Source organism: Copadichromis virginalis, linkage group LG6 (genome assembly GCF_057382275.1).
Source record: "Copadichromis virginalis isolate Kocher_CV1m ecotype Utaka linkage group LG6, C_Virginalis_male_GT1.1, whole genome shotgun sequence".
NCBI classification, from domain to species: Eukaryota; Metazoa; Chordata; class Actinopteri; order Cichliformes; family Cichlidae; genus Copadichromis; species Copadichromis virginalis.
This window is the reverse complement of record NC_140623.1, coordinates 26032878-26052572: the sequence shown is the minus strand read 5'-3', so window position 1 is coordinate 26052572 and position 19695 is coordinate 26032878. Positions and strand designations below refer to the sequence as shown.

At 40.6% G+C, this 19695-nt stretch overlaps 1 protein-coding gene across 5 annotated transcripts in view; it reads right to left on the bottom strand.

The window, feature by feature from the left end:
* ptprdb (protein tyrosine phosphatase receptor type Db) overlaps positions 1 to 19695 on the bottom strand; it is a 164293-nt gene that overhangs the window by 12913 nt on the left and 131685 nt on the right. For 2 of the 5 annotated variants that reach the window (XM_085459465.1, XM_085459466.1), the window contains 13 exons: positions 15450 to 15544; positions 14567 to 14823; positions 12448 to 12541; positions 11501 to 11725; positions 11242 to 11402; positions 9232 to 9243; positions 8811 to 8923; positions 8681 to 8722; positions 8080 to 8177; positions 5987 to 6110; positions 3633 to 3808; positions 1891 to 1914; positions 122 to 241 (listed from right to left, as the gene is read on the bottom strand). In XM_085459465.1, the coding sequence (XP_085315591.1) occupies positions 122 to 241; positions 1891 to 1914; positions 3633 to 3808; positions 5987 to 6110; positions 8080 to 8177; positions 8681 to 8722; positions 8811 to 8923; positions 9232 to 9243; positions 11242 to 11402; positions 11501 to 11725; positions 12448 to 12541; positions 14567 to 14823; positions 15450 to 15544 (1541 nt within the window). Of the gene's footprint in view, positions 1 to 121; positions 242 to 1890; positions 1915 to 3632; positions 3809 to 5986; positions 6111 to 8079; positions 8178 to 8680; positions 8723 to 8810; positions 8924 to 9231; positions 9244 to 11241; positions 11403 to 11500; positions 11726 to 12447; positions 12542 to 14566; positions 14824 to 15449; positions 15545 to 15936; positions 16525 to 16803; positions 16922 to 17520; positions 17548 to 19362; positions 19557 to 19695 lie in introns of all 5 variants that reach the window. The other 3 variants (XM_085459469.1, XM_085459470.1, XM_085459467.1) reach the window with 3 other exon arrangements.

Here is a 19695-nt window from a genome sequence, read left to right as displayed (position 1 = left end):
AAAATATGCTATCCAACCATGCTGGGAATGAAATTTTGTTTATAGACCTGCAACGAAGTATGTATAAATATTTGAACAGATCAATTACGCACACTCCATTATACATGCCATGTTTCAGTACCTTGTAAAGAGCGAAGGTCCTGACAGAGTAGGTGGCCAGCTCCACTGTGTCAAGCAGAGTGACCTGGATCAGGCCGTAGGTCTCTGTGCCACGTGTTGGCCAGTACTGATCGCACTTCACCTAAAATGGAAGAGGGGAGAAGCTGTGAGAGACGAAGAGCAGGTTGAATAATTCTTTGCAAAGATTTTGGTGAAAGAAAAGAGAAAGAAAAGAGCTGACGTGACTTTGAGTGCATGTGTAGAAGGAACAAAAAAAAAAAGAAAAGAAGGGGGAGAGGAGTGCTAAAGCAGATCAGTGAGAGAATTTGAGAGAATCAGACAGTAATGTACATACAGAGACAATCCAGCATATGAAAAGGGGTTTTAGTAAGTGTGTGTCTGTGTCGGGTGGGGTGGGCGTTTGATCATGCTAGTTAACTGCTATAGGTTGGTGGGCTCTCTCAAAGATCCACACCAGTGCTCAGAAAAGCCAAGAGATACCGAAAACTCATCCTTCACATATTCGATGCTGTACGTTGCTAATACATCGCAGCCCCACAAATCCCTACATAACCAATCGTAGCACACACAAAATCCCAGCATCCCTATCAAGCAAAACACTTTGATTTCCCCTGCACCCGGCAGTCATATTTGTAGTTCTTCGATTCGGCTTCGGAGACCACAGAGGAGGGAGGAAAAAAAAATCCCAGAGGAGATGAGGGGGGGCTTGGCAGAATCAGGCCAAACCAAACGTTATGTGCTGATCCCTCCAGTCCTCACATCAAAGACTGCAGGGAGCTCAGCTCAGCTTGCTCTGCATTCCACTGCTCCAGACTGGGGATTATGCGTTTTGGCCCGTGATGTTCAGGCTGTAATTACAGCTTTTCAACTGTTGTTTTCCCACCAGACCTTGAGAGACTGTGGGGACAGGAACGGTTGCCTGTGTAAGGAGGAGGGGGGGCTCACACTGACAGAGCATAAACAGGATCGCAAAAAAAATAAAATCCCTGGTGTGAAGACTATATTATCCATTGATTTATGAGGCTAGCAGCATAACTGTGCCCTGTTCTAGCGTGGTTTGATTGGTGCTAAAAGGAAGGATGCTGGCATCGTTCCCACAGTGGGACCATCTGTGATCATCTGTGCGCTTAATGCGTAAACACATAATGGTATAATGTTGAGAGGTGTTAAATGAGATTAAATAATTTTCTCCAACAAGCAGCCCACTACTCACTCAAACAGTACGTGCAGAGCTAGTGGGCTGATAATAAACAGCTAAATATCTTCAAATTGAATGTTTTCATTTCATAACGCTGTTTATTGAATTTTGACAATTTACAGCTTCACAAGCTCAACACAAACTTGCTCTGCAGTGGAAAAAAACCCCAAAAAACCCAACCGAAAAACAACCAAAAAATAAACCTTATGACAATGTGGCCAGAAAACAAGGACTACTTAATATACTACACAGTCACAAGACAGGAAGTGGAGGAAAATGCCCATTGTGGGTGCGATCATGCAAACCATAAACACTTATGTGCACTCTTTATGAACTGTATTAAAAGCAAAAAATAACATTTTTAACTAGTTAACTATGTGGTCAGTTTACAATACAATTTTTGCATTATCATCCAATGCATTATTTGCTATTGCTTGGAGAAAAAAAAGAGGAGGTGGGGAGGGAGCAGAAAAACTATAACAAAACGGGGGATAAAGGTAAGGAGAAAACCATGAGAAGTGAGTTTGTACTTATAAAGGGATTTTAGCAAAGGAGAGAAAGAGAGATCTTGCCTTAGAGAAGAAATAAGAGGGCATCTGAGGGTCAAACAGACACAACAGAGACAGTTGGAAAAAGTTGAAAAGGAAACAGTGTTTTAACACAAGGCACAGGTTAATAGGAAAAGAAGCACAAATGGGAAGAAAGGATAATTTTCTGAAAAGGTCTTTGGACATAATTGGTTAACACTTCAGTCATGATTCATACCTCAAGCCATTCATGTTCATTTTACTCTGACATGACATTCTCATTACACTGAATTTTTACTCAAGTGCACATTCTGTTAACAATAGCAAATGCCTCGAAGCCAGATTATTTTCTAATTCATTACTTACCCCAATTTAGCTGTACTTGTAATTCCTCCAGGTCTGGTTCATCAATCCACGCTATTTTTTTTGCCTTCTACTCTGATACACTACACGCCCATTCTGACTTCCCAAGAACATTTAGCTTGATCGTCATGCACTAAATGTTGTATTCCAGCGATTCCTCGCGTGTCCTCTTTTAGCCTATTCTGTTCACTCCACCTACAATCTATTGTCCTCGTGCATTCAAATAAAATAAAATGAAATAAAATAAAACTCATGTCTTTTTCTAGTCTCTCTGTATCTCCTCACAACATGCCACAACACCTTAGCTGTAATTTAGCTGTTTTGCATTTCTCACTCATTATGTCACTCTAACCATCAGTTATATATACACGCCTCCATCATGACAGCTTATGCATTAGTCGCACGTTGCACATAACTTGCTTTCTAATGTAAAGAAAAAATACTGACGATACCGATGATGAAAAATGTTTGTCCGTCAGCATGCCTGCTAATGCTGAAAAATATTTAGGAGCTCACTAACAATATTTCAGTACTAATTACCAACAAAACGACTCTTTTCCCCACAAACTTTAAAAGTTAATTCAGCCACAGAACATTAGCTTCCAGTTCGGAGTGACTGGACAGCATTGCATATGGTATAAAACAGCAGCTTTTGTTGGCCTACACATTCTCACTAACAAAAAGTTTAATTTAAGTTTCAATGATTGTGATTTTGTGGATACCAATTTAGACACAATTTTCATTTGAAGCTATCCAATGAAAACACCAGCCAATATTACCGTATTATTATCAGCTTATTGCCACAATAATGTAATAATAGTAGAAGTTTTAAGCCAAAACATTTTCTTGTTACCACCTTAACACATGGCGACCACAACGCTACCAAATAGTTCTACCTCACTGGCATCCTTGGTTTATAAATGTAAATATTAAGTTTACAAATTGTTAATACCTTTGTATTACTTGCTTAATATCTTGGTTATTATATTATTATCTGATTATGTTGTTATTATGAAACTATTACCCTACTATAAGAACATTACTGAGCTGTAATGGAGGCTGCTATAATATATTTATTGTTGCAGATGAACTCTATATATCATATTCTTTTCAGCTTGTGAAAAAGTAGATGCTTCATAATCAAAGACAAATAGATAACCTCATTAATTTTAACCAAACGTGTAACTTTTCTCCTATTTTATGCAGTGGACCTCACAATAGAGCTTACCCAGTTCTTATACTACATTTGATACATTTAATCCAATAATAAAACCACAATTTTTCTCATCTAGCCTTATGCTTTATCATGTCCTGCTCTAGTCTTTGGCTTCGTCTGTAATATTGTATTTGTACTCATTCTCTGTGATGCTCTCTCTATTCAGCTCTGCAGTCGTGCACACTCCCACCTTATTCCATTTCCTTACCCGTGATTTCTCTTCCAGCTTGGTCATCATGATGATGTTGGCTGTGTGCTGCTCCCAGACCATCCTCCAGAAGTCCCCGAAGGTCTCGGGAAGGGCGCCCTGAGTGGCAATATAGGCATTCTGACGGCGGTAGCCATCAATATAGTTAGCGTTGATGTAGTCACTGCCCAGGACACCTGAGTAATAAGAGAAAAAGTGGATGTTATTTAAGGTGGAGAAAAGAATAGAAACACATGTGTGCAAGTTGAATTGGAGAATGGATTAGATGGAAAAAGCAAATAAGGGAAAAGACAGAAAAACAGATGGGAGCAAAAGATACAGGCGGTGATGAAACACTCAATTCTAAGTCTGTATGCTGAGAGTATGGGAATGATGCATGGCACCGATTGCATCAAATTACTGTCTGCAGATGAACCTGATTTTTATTCTGTTCCATGTTGAAATAATCCAAGTCTACTACTATAAAGGCAGGTTTATGTGCAAGTAATAAAGGGTGAGGATCATGTGAGGTCATGGCAGGGAGATTAATGTTTTCACAGGGCCCAGAGGCCTTTGGTGTTGGATTGTTCAGCCGTCTTGTTTTATAATACATGCTAAGACGATCACGGGCCTAATCTGAGTATACTCTGGATGTGTCGCTTTGAATGGCAATATGACTGTAAGGCCGTCTCTGTGTAAGACTCGGCTGACACTGCTTGTCCTGGAAGGGATTGTGTGTGTGTGTGTGTGAGAGAGATGTGAAAGACTGTCTGTGTGTGTTTGATTTAGGATCAGGCCTGCTCATCTAGGGCCTAATACCATAATCCCAAAAATCACTGAGTCACAGCTCAAACATGCACACATACGCCAAAAACACCAAAGTACACACACACACACACACATACACTCAGGCACACATGCGTATGTTCAGCTGTGACCCGATTCTGCCGAAATGGGACCTAAAACTCCTTTTGAGCCTTCAGATGGCAGTTTACGTTTAAACAGATTGAAATCAATGAACAAACAGCAGGATGCTGACAGGAAGAAACTCCTGCAGCCGAGTCTCCTCCCGCAGCTTATTTTACGAGCACGAATCAGTCCCATACAGTTGTAAAATCCCACGCCAACATCGCAAACACACACACACACACACACAGCAGACACACACACTCAAATGACAGAGGAGCAAGAGGAATGCTTATACAACTTACTTTAAATGGGATGTGGACAGACGGTAAGAAGAGCTTCTAACATATGTTTATCAACCCCAGTCTTTAAAAGACAGCTTGCCTAAATTCTTTGCGCTACAACTTTACTGCAATGGACTACAACAGAAGCAATCTGCAGATAAAACACACACTCGCACTTTCCAGTCACTTGGTGGGAATGCTGGCTTGGCAGAAGGTCTGCGTTCAGCAACGCATGGAAGCGGCTGCGAGGAGAGTATATGTTTGTGCTCGTCCACATCTGGGCATATATGTTTTTTTGTGTGTGTTTATGCGTGCATGAAAGCGCTCGTGTGTGTGTGTTTGGACATGCTCAACAGTATTTGCATTTTCTTAGCTGGAAGAAAGACAGACAGCCAGGGCTCCAGCTCCAGGACAGGCGGGGGCGGAGGGGCTGCTCACACATGCTCTGCCCAGATAAGGCTCATCTGTTTGGGCTTGGCCTCCCACTGCCTCCCTCTCTCCACATTGGAGCTGCCAGTTTCTCTGCCTCGGGTCTTTCCCAGCTGAGGTGGGTGAGTGCGCTTCAAAATGCACACTGAGTACAGAACTATTTGTTTCTTCTCATTTTAAACCATTCAGAAAGCCCAAATCCAGGAAAATGGGCACACCATGAATAAATCGGTAAACAGTCTAAATAAAGCACGATCACACGCTATCTCCTCAGATATTAAATTGGTCAGGCCGGGTCCAAACCAGTCATATGATGTGGTAAAACAGTGGGGTAAGACACAGCAGTTGGTTAGATGGGAAAAAATGATTGTTTTCATTGTGTTTACGTAGGCTCAGCACTTGGTTTGTGATGCATGGGAACAGCCAGTGCAGAACAGCTTCGAACTATTAACATCCCATCTTTCACGGATAGAAGCTCTCACGCAAAAGTTCACACAGTCATATACAAACATGCACAGTATGACATAACGCACTACTTTGCCTCCACACCCAAACTCAAGAATCACAACTTCATGCCCAATTTAAAGCCTAGCCCAAACCATAACTCTGCAACCAAATCGTAAACCTTAAATGGCCCTGAGAAAGTGACCAGAGTGGCCTCATTTCCTGAAACCATTACCGTAGCCATATAAAGACGGAGGTAACAGGTCATGCACACCCACACACGCACACAAACACAGCGGAAGCGTGTCCTACCCTCGATGCTGGAGAGTATAACTCTGGAGTGATCGTAGGCAATGACGTTCGCGTAGCGGTTCTTTGGTTTGTTGACCTCCAAGTTGGAGTTCTCCCACGTGAACTGTTGACCAGGATCGACTGACTGCAAGACACGCAAGCGAAGGTCAAACAAAGAACAAACATCAACGAGAAGCTGTTGCAGTTATATCGTTTCATGTGGCTTACCACAGTTGTTCTGTGCTCAATCATGTTTTTGTTACCAGAAATATTTTGGCATTATTAAAGCAAGTGGGTTTCAGACAGTGAGACTAGCATGCAGTCTGTCAAAAACATTAGATTAAGATAAATGGCCGTGGCACGAATGATTCACAGGACTTGCAATGAGGAAAAAACAATCTTGCTACATACCACTTTTAATCCCCGTATGATTGTAAGGTACGATATGCTGCTTATGCGTGCACAGCATTGGCTGATTCTCTAAAATCACACATAAGCACCAAGCATTAGCACTTAAAATTCACTGCTGGCATCGATATCGCTATCTCTTAAACTGAACCTCAACGTGCAAGAAATTGGCATCCAGAACAGGAAGATTTTAACAGTTCCAAGAATCTGAGCTCACAGGCACCGGGGCAGGATCGTTGCAGCAAAACCCACTGTTAAAACCAACAACAAACTGAAAATTAAGAAGGTATTATTGATACTGTATAGGAACGTGGGCAACCATGATATCCCTTTTCAAGAAAGACTTTCCACTTTCAAAACTAGCTAAAAGAGAAAGACGATAAAAGCGCAACCAATAACCCTGGGAGAGAGGGGATGGTTGTGTTAGAGCAACACATTAAGTTCCTAGAGGGTAATTACAGCAACCATTGCTGTTAGCTGGGAGAGGCAGACATGAGGTCATTATAGGGCTGTCAATGGAGAGGGACGAAGAGGAGAGAGCCAGAGCAATTTAGCAATTCTGAATATTTTACGACACATAATTATGGTTTGGTTGAGGAAAAAGTGGACAGGAGCGGTACTGGATACGTGCACGTATGTTTAAGACTGCTTTCCATGAGCAGCCGACATCATGTGTGCCTGATTATTACACCGCAAGCATTTCTGGCCTCTCTCTCGCTCTCAGTCCCTCTTCCATCCATCTCTCTTGTTCCTTCGTTAAAGCTTCAGTACCGAACAAAGCACACAGTCATGCAGAGAGAATGTGAGGCTCAACAGAGTGGTTCCAGCTCACACCACAATTGCATACAGCTTCTCCCTCAATGTCTCCTCCATCCTCCTTTATCCTCTCTCCCAACACTCTCCGCCCCCCAAAAAACATTCTTGCTCTGTTTTTCTACTTTTTGCATAATGTGTCCTTGTCTTTCTCTATATACGTACTATATATCTGTCACACACAATTTGTCTCTCTTTTGCGGCAACCAATTAGGGCCTTATGCAGTCTCCTCCACCCAGAAGCCCTTGGCCTAAACACATTTTTTATGCAGGGAAAAGAAAACATTTTTACTCTTTTAACAGCTCTCCGTGGAGCTCATTGTAGCGCTATTTGCGACACAGCCATAATATTTCTGCTAATGTCTTTTTTTTGAGGGCCACAGTTCAGCACGACAAGTTCAGCCACACTGTTATCTCCAAGCAAATGGCTTTTCTGTTGTTGTTCCACATTAACTCTTCTGTAAGTTGAAGGAAACTAATCAAGAAGCGTCTATTTTACAGAGAACATTTGCCTCTTGCATCTCTTGGCGAGTCTGCTCTCTGTGGCTGCCGCTTTATTTCTAGCTCCCCTTTTCTCCACCAGAGTGTAGAAATGAGGGGTTGATAACCATCTGGCTGTAAGCAAACTCTCTTTGAGCTTGCAATTTCAATTTTCCTCTTATATTTGTATAGATAACAACAAGACAGCAGAGAGAGGGAGATGCGCTCGATTTTGTATCGTTCGACGGAGACGAATCCAAACGTAACTTAACTGTATAGTCAATGCGAGGCTTTAAATCTACTCGCGCTCGCTATCAGAACTGGAACTGAGCAAGAGCAAGAAACGGCAGGTCAATGATAAATATGCGAGTGTGTGCGTGTGTTTATGTGCATCAGATAATCAGCATTCGTACCTCGTACTCTTGAGAGAACTTGAGATTGTCATTTGCCTTGAGGCGCTCAATGTGATCTGCCAGCTCAGAGATGGGGACGGGCGGGTGACTTGCCATGCCTGCCGAGCACAGAAACAGAAAAAGAGGCGGTTTTGATACACACACAATTGAACTCCTTTGGAGGAAAACGTTAAGAGTTAGGATTCTCAAAGGAGGTGTTGTTTAGTGCTCGGTCCATGGACAGTGGAGGAAGCAAATGGAAGTGTTGTCTTTTTTTTTTTTTGGTTAAGTGACCGTTTTCTCTCCAGGCAGACAGAAGGAACAATGTGCATGTTCAGAAAGTTACTGAGGCACAATAACATGTCTTCAGAGGATACGCACACTGCTGGTGAAGATTTAAAAAAAGGCTATGACACAGGCAATAAAAAATTTAGCATGATTTTAATTTTGTTTTTTTTCAGTAGAAGTATTCCGGAGGCGTTTGATGAAATGTCAAGCAGCTTCATCCTATACGGGATGGATGGTTAGTTAGCATGGATATGGAGAAGGAAAAGAGTAGAAAAAATGGAAAGACAGAAAAAGAAAGAGAAAGAAAGAAAGAGGGGGACAAGGACCAACTAACTTGACAGACGCCGATAACCGCGGTACACTGATACACGGTAGGCTGAAAAGGGAAACAACACCACAGTTAATCTCATCAACACTGGCCACATATAGCATATTTTGCATGTGGATATTTCTCCCCAATCTACCTGGAGTCTGGAAGTTGATTCTGCGTAGCTCCACAGGATCAGTGGGATGGTGGGAGGACATCGCTTTGCTGCAGGGAAAACTGCCCTTTCTTCCTTCAGCCTCGGCTCTTTTCCTGGAAGAACAAACATAATTTACCTCAACCTGATCTACTTAAAATGCACTTAAAATGATGGACATAAACCAGCCGATGCAGTGCAGCTGTCACTCTTCCCATACATATCTTTATCCAACACACTGAATAAAGTGAGCTTGGGGGATTACAAATGTACAATTCAGCCAGTATACTTCTAGTTAATATATTGTCAATAAAGGCACACGGCAATAATCCTGACTCTTCTGGGTTCAATTTTCTAAATGATTCTTTGCAAGGAAATTGTCCCCGTAGGACAGAGGAAATGGTAATAAGCAGTGTTTGTTTACCTGTCAGGTTTGCTGGATCCACGTAGGCAGACGTGTAGATAAAAGCAGAGACAAGGATGAATAACATTAGTGTCCAATCAACAAACATCAGGGACTAAAGCATTGCTGAACTCATCATTCTCTTCCTCTCATTTAAATGGATAGGAATAATAATATGATCTTAAATATGCAAAACAGCACCTCCTGTAGCTATAAAGATCAACAGTAAATCTAAACACAAAAGCTTTTTCACACAAGGACACTACATACATATCAACACCTAGCAACTCTGCCCTGGAATGGTACAGCTTAAGAACAAGTGTGAAATGAATAGCTAGAAATCACCAGGAGTTACACTCTAGGGCTGTACTGAGTATTAGATTATGACCATCAAGGTTAATAATTTTGCTGAGCTGCATCAGTCACACTAATTATTCATGTGCATTAACTAACCTCTAGCTAGAAGATTGGCTGGCGAGCTTATCGTGAATAGTGCTAATGGGTGATAATGTTATCTTTCACTTTTCTCTCATGCTAGCTAACACTGCTCCCTATATTTGGCTTTAAATGGGCGTTACTGTGCAAATACTTTATTTATTTTTATTTGCAGTTTTCTTCAAAAATGGGAAATTGGTGCAACAATTTATTGGAAGTATATAAACTCAATATATAAGACAAAAACAGACTTTGCTTCTAATGAGCTTGAAAGTCATTATTTGGTGTTGCCATCTTTTTTCCTCAAAACACACTCTTAGGCAGCTTTCTTGTAGTTTCATTAAGTAGTCGTCAGGAATAGTTCTCCAGGCTTCTTGAAGGGCTTTCAAGTCTCTTGTTTGGATGTTGGCTTTATTTTTGTTCCATTCTCTGTCAAGAGGATCCCGCGCTGCTTCAATATTGTCAATAATGACGTTCGGGCTCCGGGGAGGCCAATCCATGACTCATAGTGCTCTGTTGTCTGTTTTTCTCTCCAGGTTTGTTTTTGTTGCACTGGCAGTGTGTTTGGGCGTCATTGTCACGCTGATGGTAGTTTTCATGATTCCATCAATTTTGACATCACCAGCGGAAATGAAGCTCCGAACCATGACAGAGGCTGTTTATAACGAAAGATGGCTGAAAACAGTCATTCCTGTCACTCCAGAAGACCCGTTGCCACTGATTTTAGGTCCAGTTCTTTTCTCCACTTTTCCTTCCTTACGAGTGGCTTCTTGACAGCCACTCTTCAACTGAAGCCATTTCTCATAAGGCTTCAGCAAACAGTAGATGGATCGCGTGAAGGACCAGATGCATCTCTGAGGTCCTGGAAATGTTCTTATTTCTTAAAGACATCATTTCAGATGTTTTTAAACCTGTGCACTCGTCCAGTTTTCTCAGTTTTTTTAAGGGCAGCTCGTACACCATTATGAGATATGAAAAATGTTCAGCTAATAGCTCTTTGGGAATCACCTTAGAGGTGAATGACCTTCAGAAAGCCTGAAGAAGCATTGCTCATGACTTTTGCACAGTACTGATGATGACAGAAAAAAATACATATCTATGAAAACCTCAAATTTAAGCTTAGCTATTATTAGTATAAATAATTATAAATATTTCACCATACATTTAACCCACTGGTTTAACCTTTAAAGCAACAAGGAAATGCTGATTTTTTTATTCATTTAGAAATATAAATGATGTTCACACAAAATGATAGATCTGACAACTGATGTAAACGATAATAATCTGTATGCACATCTCTGAAAGAAAACTGACACTGTCTGCTGATTAGGATCTTTTTCTGTCACACACTGCTTGATAACTTGTAGGAAATATTCATGAAATGAACAAAAAAGATACATTAAGTGATGGAAATGGATAAACCCCTGCAGAATAACTGTTGTCCCTACTATAAAGACTTATGTGAAGCTTTAAATTCTTTTCTCCATATTCAGCAAAACTCAAAATCTCTTTTGTTTACAGCTTTCTTTGTGTCAGCATTCAAATGTACTACTGAACAGCGTTTATTTCTGTTTTCCTCCATCGTGCTGATCTTACCTCTTGAAGAGGAGAATGGCAATGACGATGCAGACAATGAAGATCACAGCCAGCACAGGCCCCACCACCCACAAAAGACCCTCCTCCTCATCAACAATTGGTTGAGGATCCACATATGATGATGTCACAGGATCAGAGTAAGGGCTGGTTGAATACATAGTCTGCAAGAGACCAAGGGTTTAAGCAGTTACACGTATAAATTAAACACCAGTGTACCCAGACGGTAGATTTGTTCGGGCGTGTTTGCATCTGCACTCACATTCTCGGAGAGGTCGAGCAGCGCCAGCACAAAGAAAACATAGTCTTGTCCGTTCTGCAGTGGACGGTTGCGAAAGTCGCCGTAGTTTCGGCCGTCCCCTAATGTGAATTCAATGGGCAGAGTCTTGAAGTGAGCGGTGACATAAGCCCTGGGATCTGACTGGCTAGCCTGTCTGCGGATGCGAAGGGCTCGGCTGACGCTGGTTCTGTTGATCTCTCTGAGGAGCTATGAGGAAAAACAAAACAGAGTAAATGAGCAGGCAGGTTCAGAGTTTAGAGGAGATGGGGAAAATTGACAGAAAGGAAACAAAGAAACAAAAAAACGTCTGACACAAATACGTGACATAAAAATAGGACAACAACCTGCAAATGCTGGTTGCACCAAGTTCAAACAAAGGGCATGACCAGATCATCAGTCTGCTTCAAACTCCCCCCTCCCATCCCAACCCACATACAAAAAAACCTTCAGAAAAAAAGGTCAGTTTTGACAATTTTACCCCAAACAAAACCCTCATTATTGTAGAAACAATGGACTGTACAGTGCAATATCACCTTAGCCCAAATTTGTTCATCAACTGAATTGCTGCCACATTTATCCACTGAGACAGTAGGCGCCATAAAACTCTATTGACTCAATTGCTTTCAGAGCAGAATAATGAGGTGGTGAAGTCTTTAGAAAAAGGCAGGGAGTGGAATTAGATGGGAAATGGCATGTGAAAGCATTGTTTAGAGTGAGCAAGGAATGGATGGTTAGGCCGTTTGCCTTCACGTAACAAGGCACAGTCTGATAAGTCTGATACAACAGACAAAAAATCTGCATCGCATTTAACAGTTATTACCCCCATCATCCTGATTAACATAATCATTCCCCCCCAGCATCGGTATTACCTTATAACAAGTGTGACCATTATTTAGCTTTTTATTTTTCCTGCCTGCTGCACGTCTCACCTCATCCAGGTTCATTTGGTCAGGGTCCTCCCAAGGATTCAAGAATTTTCCCCCTCTCTGCTTCTTCAGCGGCACCACTACCACAAAATAACCCCTGAAACACAACATGCAACTGGGATCAGGCCTGAGGAAGCACACTCCAAACTGCACAGTTTCTTAAGAACCGTCAGTGTTCTGACATTTAACAGAATACTTTAAAAGGATTTCAGACACTACAGTATGGAGGCATTTGATGTTACACTTTATTTATTCTCGATGTGTATGGAACATGATGGACACACCTGTCTATATAAAGACCCATAATTCACAAAAACAAGCCATTAAGTTAAGAAACTCTAAAGCCAGCAATTATAATATTGTTTTAAAGCACAGAAAAGGATAGGGGCATAAAACTTTCTAACGCTATCAGTGGTACCACGGGCACGAAGGCCATGTACAAGGATAATCATAAGGATGGTTGTCAGGTCAAGTGGAATAACTGAGCAGGAATAGTCTTGGTCTGGAAAGTGACTTAAAACCACAAGATCATTAAACGGAACTTCAAAGGTGCTCTTCAAAGATGAAGGAAACTCCCTGGAAGTAGAACTCCATTAAACTGGCCTTCATGGTAGAGAAGCAAGACAGAAGTCACTTCTGAAAAATGCATATCAGAGCCTACTTGGAGTTTGCCAAATGGTGCACTGTGAAGTCAGATCTCCAAGCATCTGGCAAACACAATGCACTGACTCATATCATCTCTATAGTAAAGCATAGTGGAGGCAACATTATGACATTGCTTCTCTGTAGAAGGAAAAAGGAGAGAGGACAGAACTGTGGGGAAGACGCATGCAGCCAAATTCAAAAGTACAAATGTGTTGTTCACAAGAGCAGTCGTAACTTTAATTGCATAACAGGGCTAAATAAATGACCTGGACCTAAATTGTAGCCATTTAAATTTTTTCATAGATTTTTTATCCATTTAATTCTTTGAAAATTAATTTTATGAAAAGTTTAAAAAAAATTGTAGTTACTTTCTGAGCATAAGAAAAAGTGGTTGGCAATTTCTATTACAAACAGACTCAGGCTGTTTCAAGTGCTTAGCTAAGCTAAGTGGCTGCTGGTGACAGAAAAGTGCTATTGATCCTCTCATCTAACTCTGGGTGTTATCTCTACTTTAAAAAGAGTATGCAGTATCTGACCATCAATATGATATACATTATACTAATATACATTAGTATGTTGCTGTAGTTGTAGCTGCTGTGAAACAGTATAGTACGTTGAAAGTGTGTGGCATCTGCTGGGAGAGAACTACTAATACAGTATGCGGCCTCATGTTGAATCTGACAATAAGAATTTGTAAAGAGGGAATAGTATCCAAATCGATACGTATTTAAATCCAGTTTGTGTTTTTGGATTATTTTGACATTTTGAGTGACCATCTTGTAAACAATAAAAGAGTGGAAAACCCCCCCCACCCCAAAACACTACTGAAGTGACAGAGAAAGACAGACTTCTGGAAAATAGCTGTGAGAAGCAGTATGCATATTTAAACATGTATGGCTATTTGGACTTTGTATCTATATTTATTATTGGTGCCAAAAAGCAGGTAAAATGTTCAGTAGTGGGGATTCTGTATAACTGTATATCTCAGATTTCTGTAAAGTTATTTATCTCATATTTCTGTATAGTTTTTCATATTTATATCCTGTACATAGCTTGTACTCACTACAGCCTGTACATACTTATAGTTATAGAATATTCACAACATACTTCATACCGTGTACATTATAACATACCATAATAGACCCATTTCTGTAATATACTCACATATCTATATTATTGCTAATATATATTGTTAATATATCTATATCACTAAAGCACTTCTGGATGGATGCAAACTGCATTTCGTTGCCCTGTACCTGTGCATGTGCAATGACAATAAAGTTGAATTCTATTCTATTCTATTCTATTCGTTTGGCCTGTTGAGGGAGTTCTCAGACTTGTTGTAAGCTCCGAGACATAGTAAAATGACCTCACAGGGTCCATAGATAAATTGATACAAAGTAATAATTTAAAGCTTTCACAGTTGGTATTTAGGATAACAAATCCACTCTGTCTACATGCTTTAAGTCTTTCCTACCTGACTTTAGCTGTGGTCTGTACAGTCGGTAGCTGCACAGTCACCATGCCATCTGCATTAGTCTTTCCCACTACAATAGGTTTGGTTTTCAGGATGTCTGGAGCGGTGGTAGTAGTGACACGGTGCTGCAGGCCCCCAGCGCTGTTGGCTCGGTTGGTTAGCAGAAAAGAGTACTGAGTGTCTGGCTCCAAACCAGTGATCAGCTTCTGAGTTTGTTTGCCATCCACTTCCACAGACTGGCCCTTCCCATACAGGATCTGAAAACACCACAAATGCACATAGAGGTCTAAATAGGAAGCCTAGTTTTGCCTTACACTTAGCTGATTAGAATAAAATTATGCTTATATTGTGCAGTTCCTCCAATGGAAGTAGAAACCACAAAGGATGGATTGCACTGACAATGAAGAAAATCAAGTTGTGATGCTATTTTGTTATAAAAAATACCAGTTCATGAATATTTGTTTACCACAGACGTGAGAGGTTTTGATGTTCTATGAATTTTCTCTTCATATTTAATCTGTAAATATGTATCAAATGTCTGTGTATTTACATTTAACTACGTTATGACTCCAAGATGGAGTGAAAAGATTTTGACATAAATTGTGGCAATTGTGAGATAAAAGTAACAGTATCTTCCTTTGTCTGTTAAGGAGCCAGACTTCATTATCTTTTCTTGACAGGAAGAGTGAAGTTTCATAGATAATGAGTGGTTGGAAATATGATTCCTCATAATTAATCTGCCATATACAACTGCAAAACATGCAATTCTGAATTTAATCTCACGCTTTTATCAAGGTCCTGCTTTTTCAGCTTATAAACGTTAAACTGCATGAGGCACGGCTAATTTTTATACCTACTAACAAACAAATATACATCTCCTTACAGTGAACGGCTGGACAGGGTTCTTATCACGGATCTCCCAGGACAGCAGGACAGAGTTCTTCATGGATGCTTTTACTCTGAAGTTGGTGGCAAAAACTACGGGACGGGAAAAAGAAAAAAGAAAAAAAAGAAAGGAGTATTAATGTGGCCCAGCATTCGCAGTTACGGTCTCTACTGTCCAGTCCTACTGGTCTTACCTGCGTATCATTCTCTAGTACCAGCCTCATGCTAGTTATTTGCTCTTATTAACACACAGGACTGTGATTCCTGCCCAAGACCCAAAACTCTTACCTTGCTTTAGGAAAAGGATGTTGGGTCTAAGGCTACAGTGACAAGACAACGAAAAAGGACACTTAGGATGCAGCCACAAGATGTCTCATGTTCATGTGGGACTTTGCTTGATTTACTCTCAAATGTGCTGTTTGGAAGTGTGTCTAGCATCCTGAGCCTGGTGAAGATGGGTCGTTAGAATGTGAGTGTGAGCCTACCTTGGTCTAGCCGTTGGGTCCTAAATTGGACACTGGGGCTGTAAGGCCCAGGACCGACAGCTGTGAACGCACACACCCTGACATCATACACAGTATCGGCACTCAGACCCTCCAACAAAACACTCGACCTTTGAGTGGGCACCACAACCTCTGTAGCGTTTCCCCGACTGTTTATATCCTTGTATAGCACCGAGTATTTCAAAATTTTCCCATTTTGCTCAATCAGCGGGACTGTTTTCCACGCCAGCCGAAGCGAGGTGGCAGACGCCTCTTCTGAGATAATATTTTCTGGATATCCACTCGGGACGTCTTCTGGAGTAGTCACCTCTTTTACAGCCTCTTCTCCATAGCCCATCTTGTTGCGGGCTGACAGTCTGAACACATAGTTAGCACCCTTGTGGATATCCTGGGCAGTGTAGCGGTTTTCCTTGGGGGGAAACCCAACCACTGTAAAAGGGAGAACGTCAACGCGGCCGAAGGTGAGGCGGTACCCCAGGAGCGGGGTGGCTGGACTGGGAGGGGGGTACCACTGAAGCAGGGCCGTACCCGAGTCAGTGGCACTCACTAGCAGTTTGGGCTTCTCGGGCACTACGAGGGAAAGGAAAGAAACAGGAGAGAGGGAGAGAATAATGAAAAGAAAATTAGACGGTAATTACAAAGCACATTATTCATTACCTCGAGCAAAACTGCACAATACGATTAATACAGCACCCGTGGCTTCTTGTGGCACAGCAAGGTGTGAGACCATTTCAATGGGCAATAATTATCATTAGTGATGCCAAACTCTCAAAGACAATCAACTACGTGTGTCATTTATTTCAACCTCTGTGTCTTTGTGTATGGTTGGGTCTGTGCAGACACACTTACATGGCGGGGCGGTGCACACAGTAACAGGTTTGCTGCGAGCGCCATCGCCCTTGGCAGTGTAAGCCCCTACTGATACAGAGTAGGCAGTATCTGCCTTCAGGTCCCCAAGCACCACTTCCTGCAGAACAACAAAAAGCATTGTCAGCGACAAAAGGCCACTAATTTTTGTTTGTCCTCGGGATAATGAGCAGTCACTGCTCAACAAAAAGAGACTCAAGGAGGGTGCGGTTAAAGCAACACAAAGAGGTACAGCAAAAGCGTACAGTCTTTGTGCCTGACAGTGTGACTGTGCAGTTATTCAGCTCACTTCTGCACAAACAATATCAAGACATGTACGGATACTCTTGTTTAAATCATTTTTTAAACTCAAAATATCGTTTACCTACAAAGAAATTAAAAACTGATTTGTCTCCATATAAACACATATATTTTGTTAATTTCTTAGTATGTGTGTAAATCGTATATATAGCAAGAATATTTTGGTGATACAAAAAATGACTCATATTATCAGTCATCTGTGGGTTTTTTTTTAGGTCCCTTTATTAAATATATTCTCTTTTCTATGTTCCTGGTGAACACGCAATACAGAAATAGAAATGTGTTCTTGCACGACGTTTAAAGACTTAATTTTAAAGCTCCAGTCTCATAAATATGACTCATCTACTTTTTTTTCTTTTTCTAACATCAAATAATATGCACAAATAAATGTTTACTCACATATACTGTTGAGTCATCGTATTCCCACTGAATGATGAAGCAGCAGGAGGAAAAAAAAGAAGAGAGAAACACATTATGAGTAATAGTCAAAAGGACTTTTTTTTTTATCTGCATTTAACAAAATCTCCAGTTTAATTTAAATAAAACGTAATAACACACATTAAGGCTGTTTAACCTTATCAGATTGTAAATCTTATTTTAGGAATTCTGTGAGTCAGGCTGTGTTCACATTACTTTTAGAGTTGCGATGGGAAAAATTCTCACATTTACCAGAAAACAAAACAAGAAGAAACAAATGCTAGCTCCACTTACTCGAAAGAGTAAGAGTCAGAAAATAGTTTACCCTTACTGAAAAAAGCGCATTTTTAATGTTGAGTTTAGATGTTAAAGATGTAAAGTACGATACTTAACACTGTGGTATTTTCTTTACCAACGGACTTTGGCTGACATGACATTTGCTTGCTTTTGCTGGCACATAACATGAGTTACTAGCTGTTATTACTACTTGGACATTAGTGGAGTTACATAACATGTGATGAGAATAATGATTTTGTTCGCTAAGTGTTTAGCTACGGGTTGCGGACTGTTGACTTAGCACAATCAGGAGAAAACACTGATTCTCAAATACAAGTAAGCCCACAGCTGGGTGAAGAGATTTAGACAACAGAGAGGGTGCATTTAAGCAAAATTTAATTTGGATCCTTTTTAGTTGATGTCTCTATAACTGTTGATTCTTTAAAATTGTGGTGAGGGTTTGAAGGTTCTTTCATTTCTAAAGGGTAGAAAAAGTCTGACATTCGCCGACCTGCACAAAGATGGACCAGCTTGTTTCCCGTATTCATGCAAAACTAAGCGTACTGGTTGCAGGTATGAGATATTATACAGACAAATAAGAGAGTTAGCTTCTTATTTAGCAAATGTGTAGTCACTAATTCTGTTGTCATAGTGTTGTTTCCTGCTATTTTAGTAATATTGGATCCCTGTTTTGTTTTTATTGTTCCAGTAAAGCTCACCTTTAGTTTCACTATTTTATTTAAGTTCTAGCTCTCATTTAGTTTTCTGAATACCTGTGAAGTTGCTGTTCTAGTGTTAGTTTTTTGTGTGCTTGGTTCATATTTAATTTGAGTTAAAATTTGTCATTTTTTTCTTTCTAACATGTTTAGTTTCTTCAGTGTTTTCAGTTCTATAGTAATGTCGTGGCTCACCAGTGCTACCTGGTCTGATGTCTTCTTAGGTTTTAATTGTCTTCTAGCCATTTCCTGCTTTGTTGGGTTAATTTTGCTTCCTTTGCCTCTGTCTTGTTGTCCTTCTTTGTGCTTCTTTTTTTTTTTTTTTAAACTAACAGTTGTTACACATTTCCTGTTTTACTTTAAAAAGTTGGTCCTCTCATGTGTTCTTTTTCCTCCCTACTTGATTGTCCTCACCTGTGCTGATTATACACATCTGAGTCTAATCCCTAGTTAGTCCTCACTGACCTTTCTTCTGTTTGCTCTTTGCTGTTTCTTATGGTTCTCTTTGTGTTTCTGAACTTGTGTTAATGTATTTTGGACTTAAATAAAAAGCCTATATTGTCCTATATTTGGGTCCTAATTCCAGCACAACACCTTCTATAACAGATGGTGTTTGCACAATTGAAATAAGATACTTTATTGTCTTAATGGCCACATCGTGGTTTTTGACATCTGTATAATATGTCCAAGTAAACCTACGTGCTGCTGAACTGAGCTGACTGTGCTAATAATCAGCATTACCATGTAATATAATTTATCTCATAATGTTTTATATTGCATTTATAGATTACTTATTTACAGATTACCCATTAAGGTAATATTCTCGGGTTACCTGTGAGTCATCTATGAGGATGTCCTTGATGAATGGCTGACCCTGAGGTTCTCCGTAGTTCATCCTCACATAATGGACTTGGTAGCCTCGGATCAGACCGTGCTGTCTTTCAGGTGCAGGGGCTCGCCATTTCACCCTAACAGCCGAGGCGTTCACAGTTTCTGCCTCCACCCCTCGTGGAGGACCACTTGGAACTACAAATGCATTTTTGGATAGAAGTCAAGGGTCACAGATGATGGGCAGTTAAACCTCTCAGTTAAAGGCCTTCACTTTAGTGAAGTTTCTTTCTAGTAAAAAAAAAAAAAAATGCTTTCAGGGGCAAAAACAGCCAAA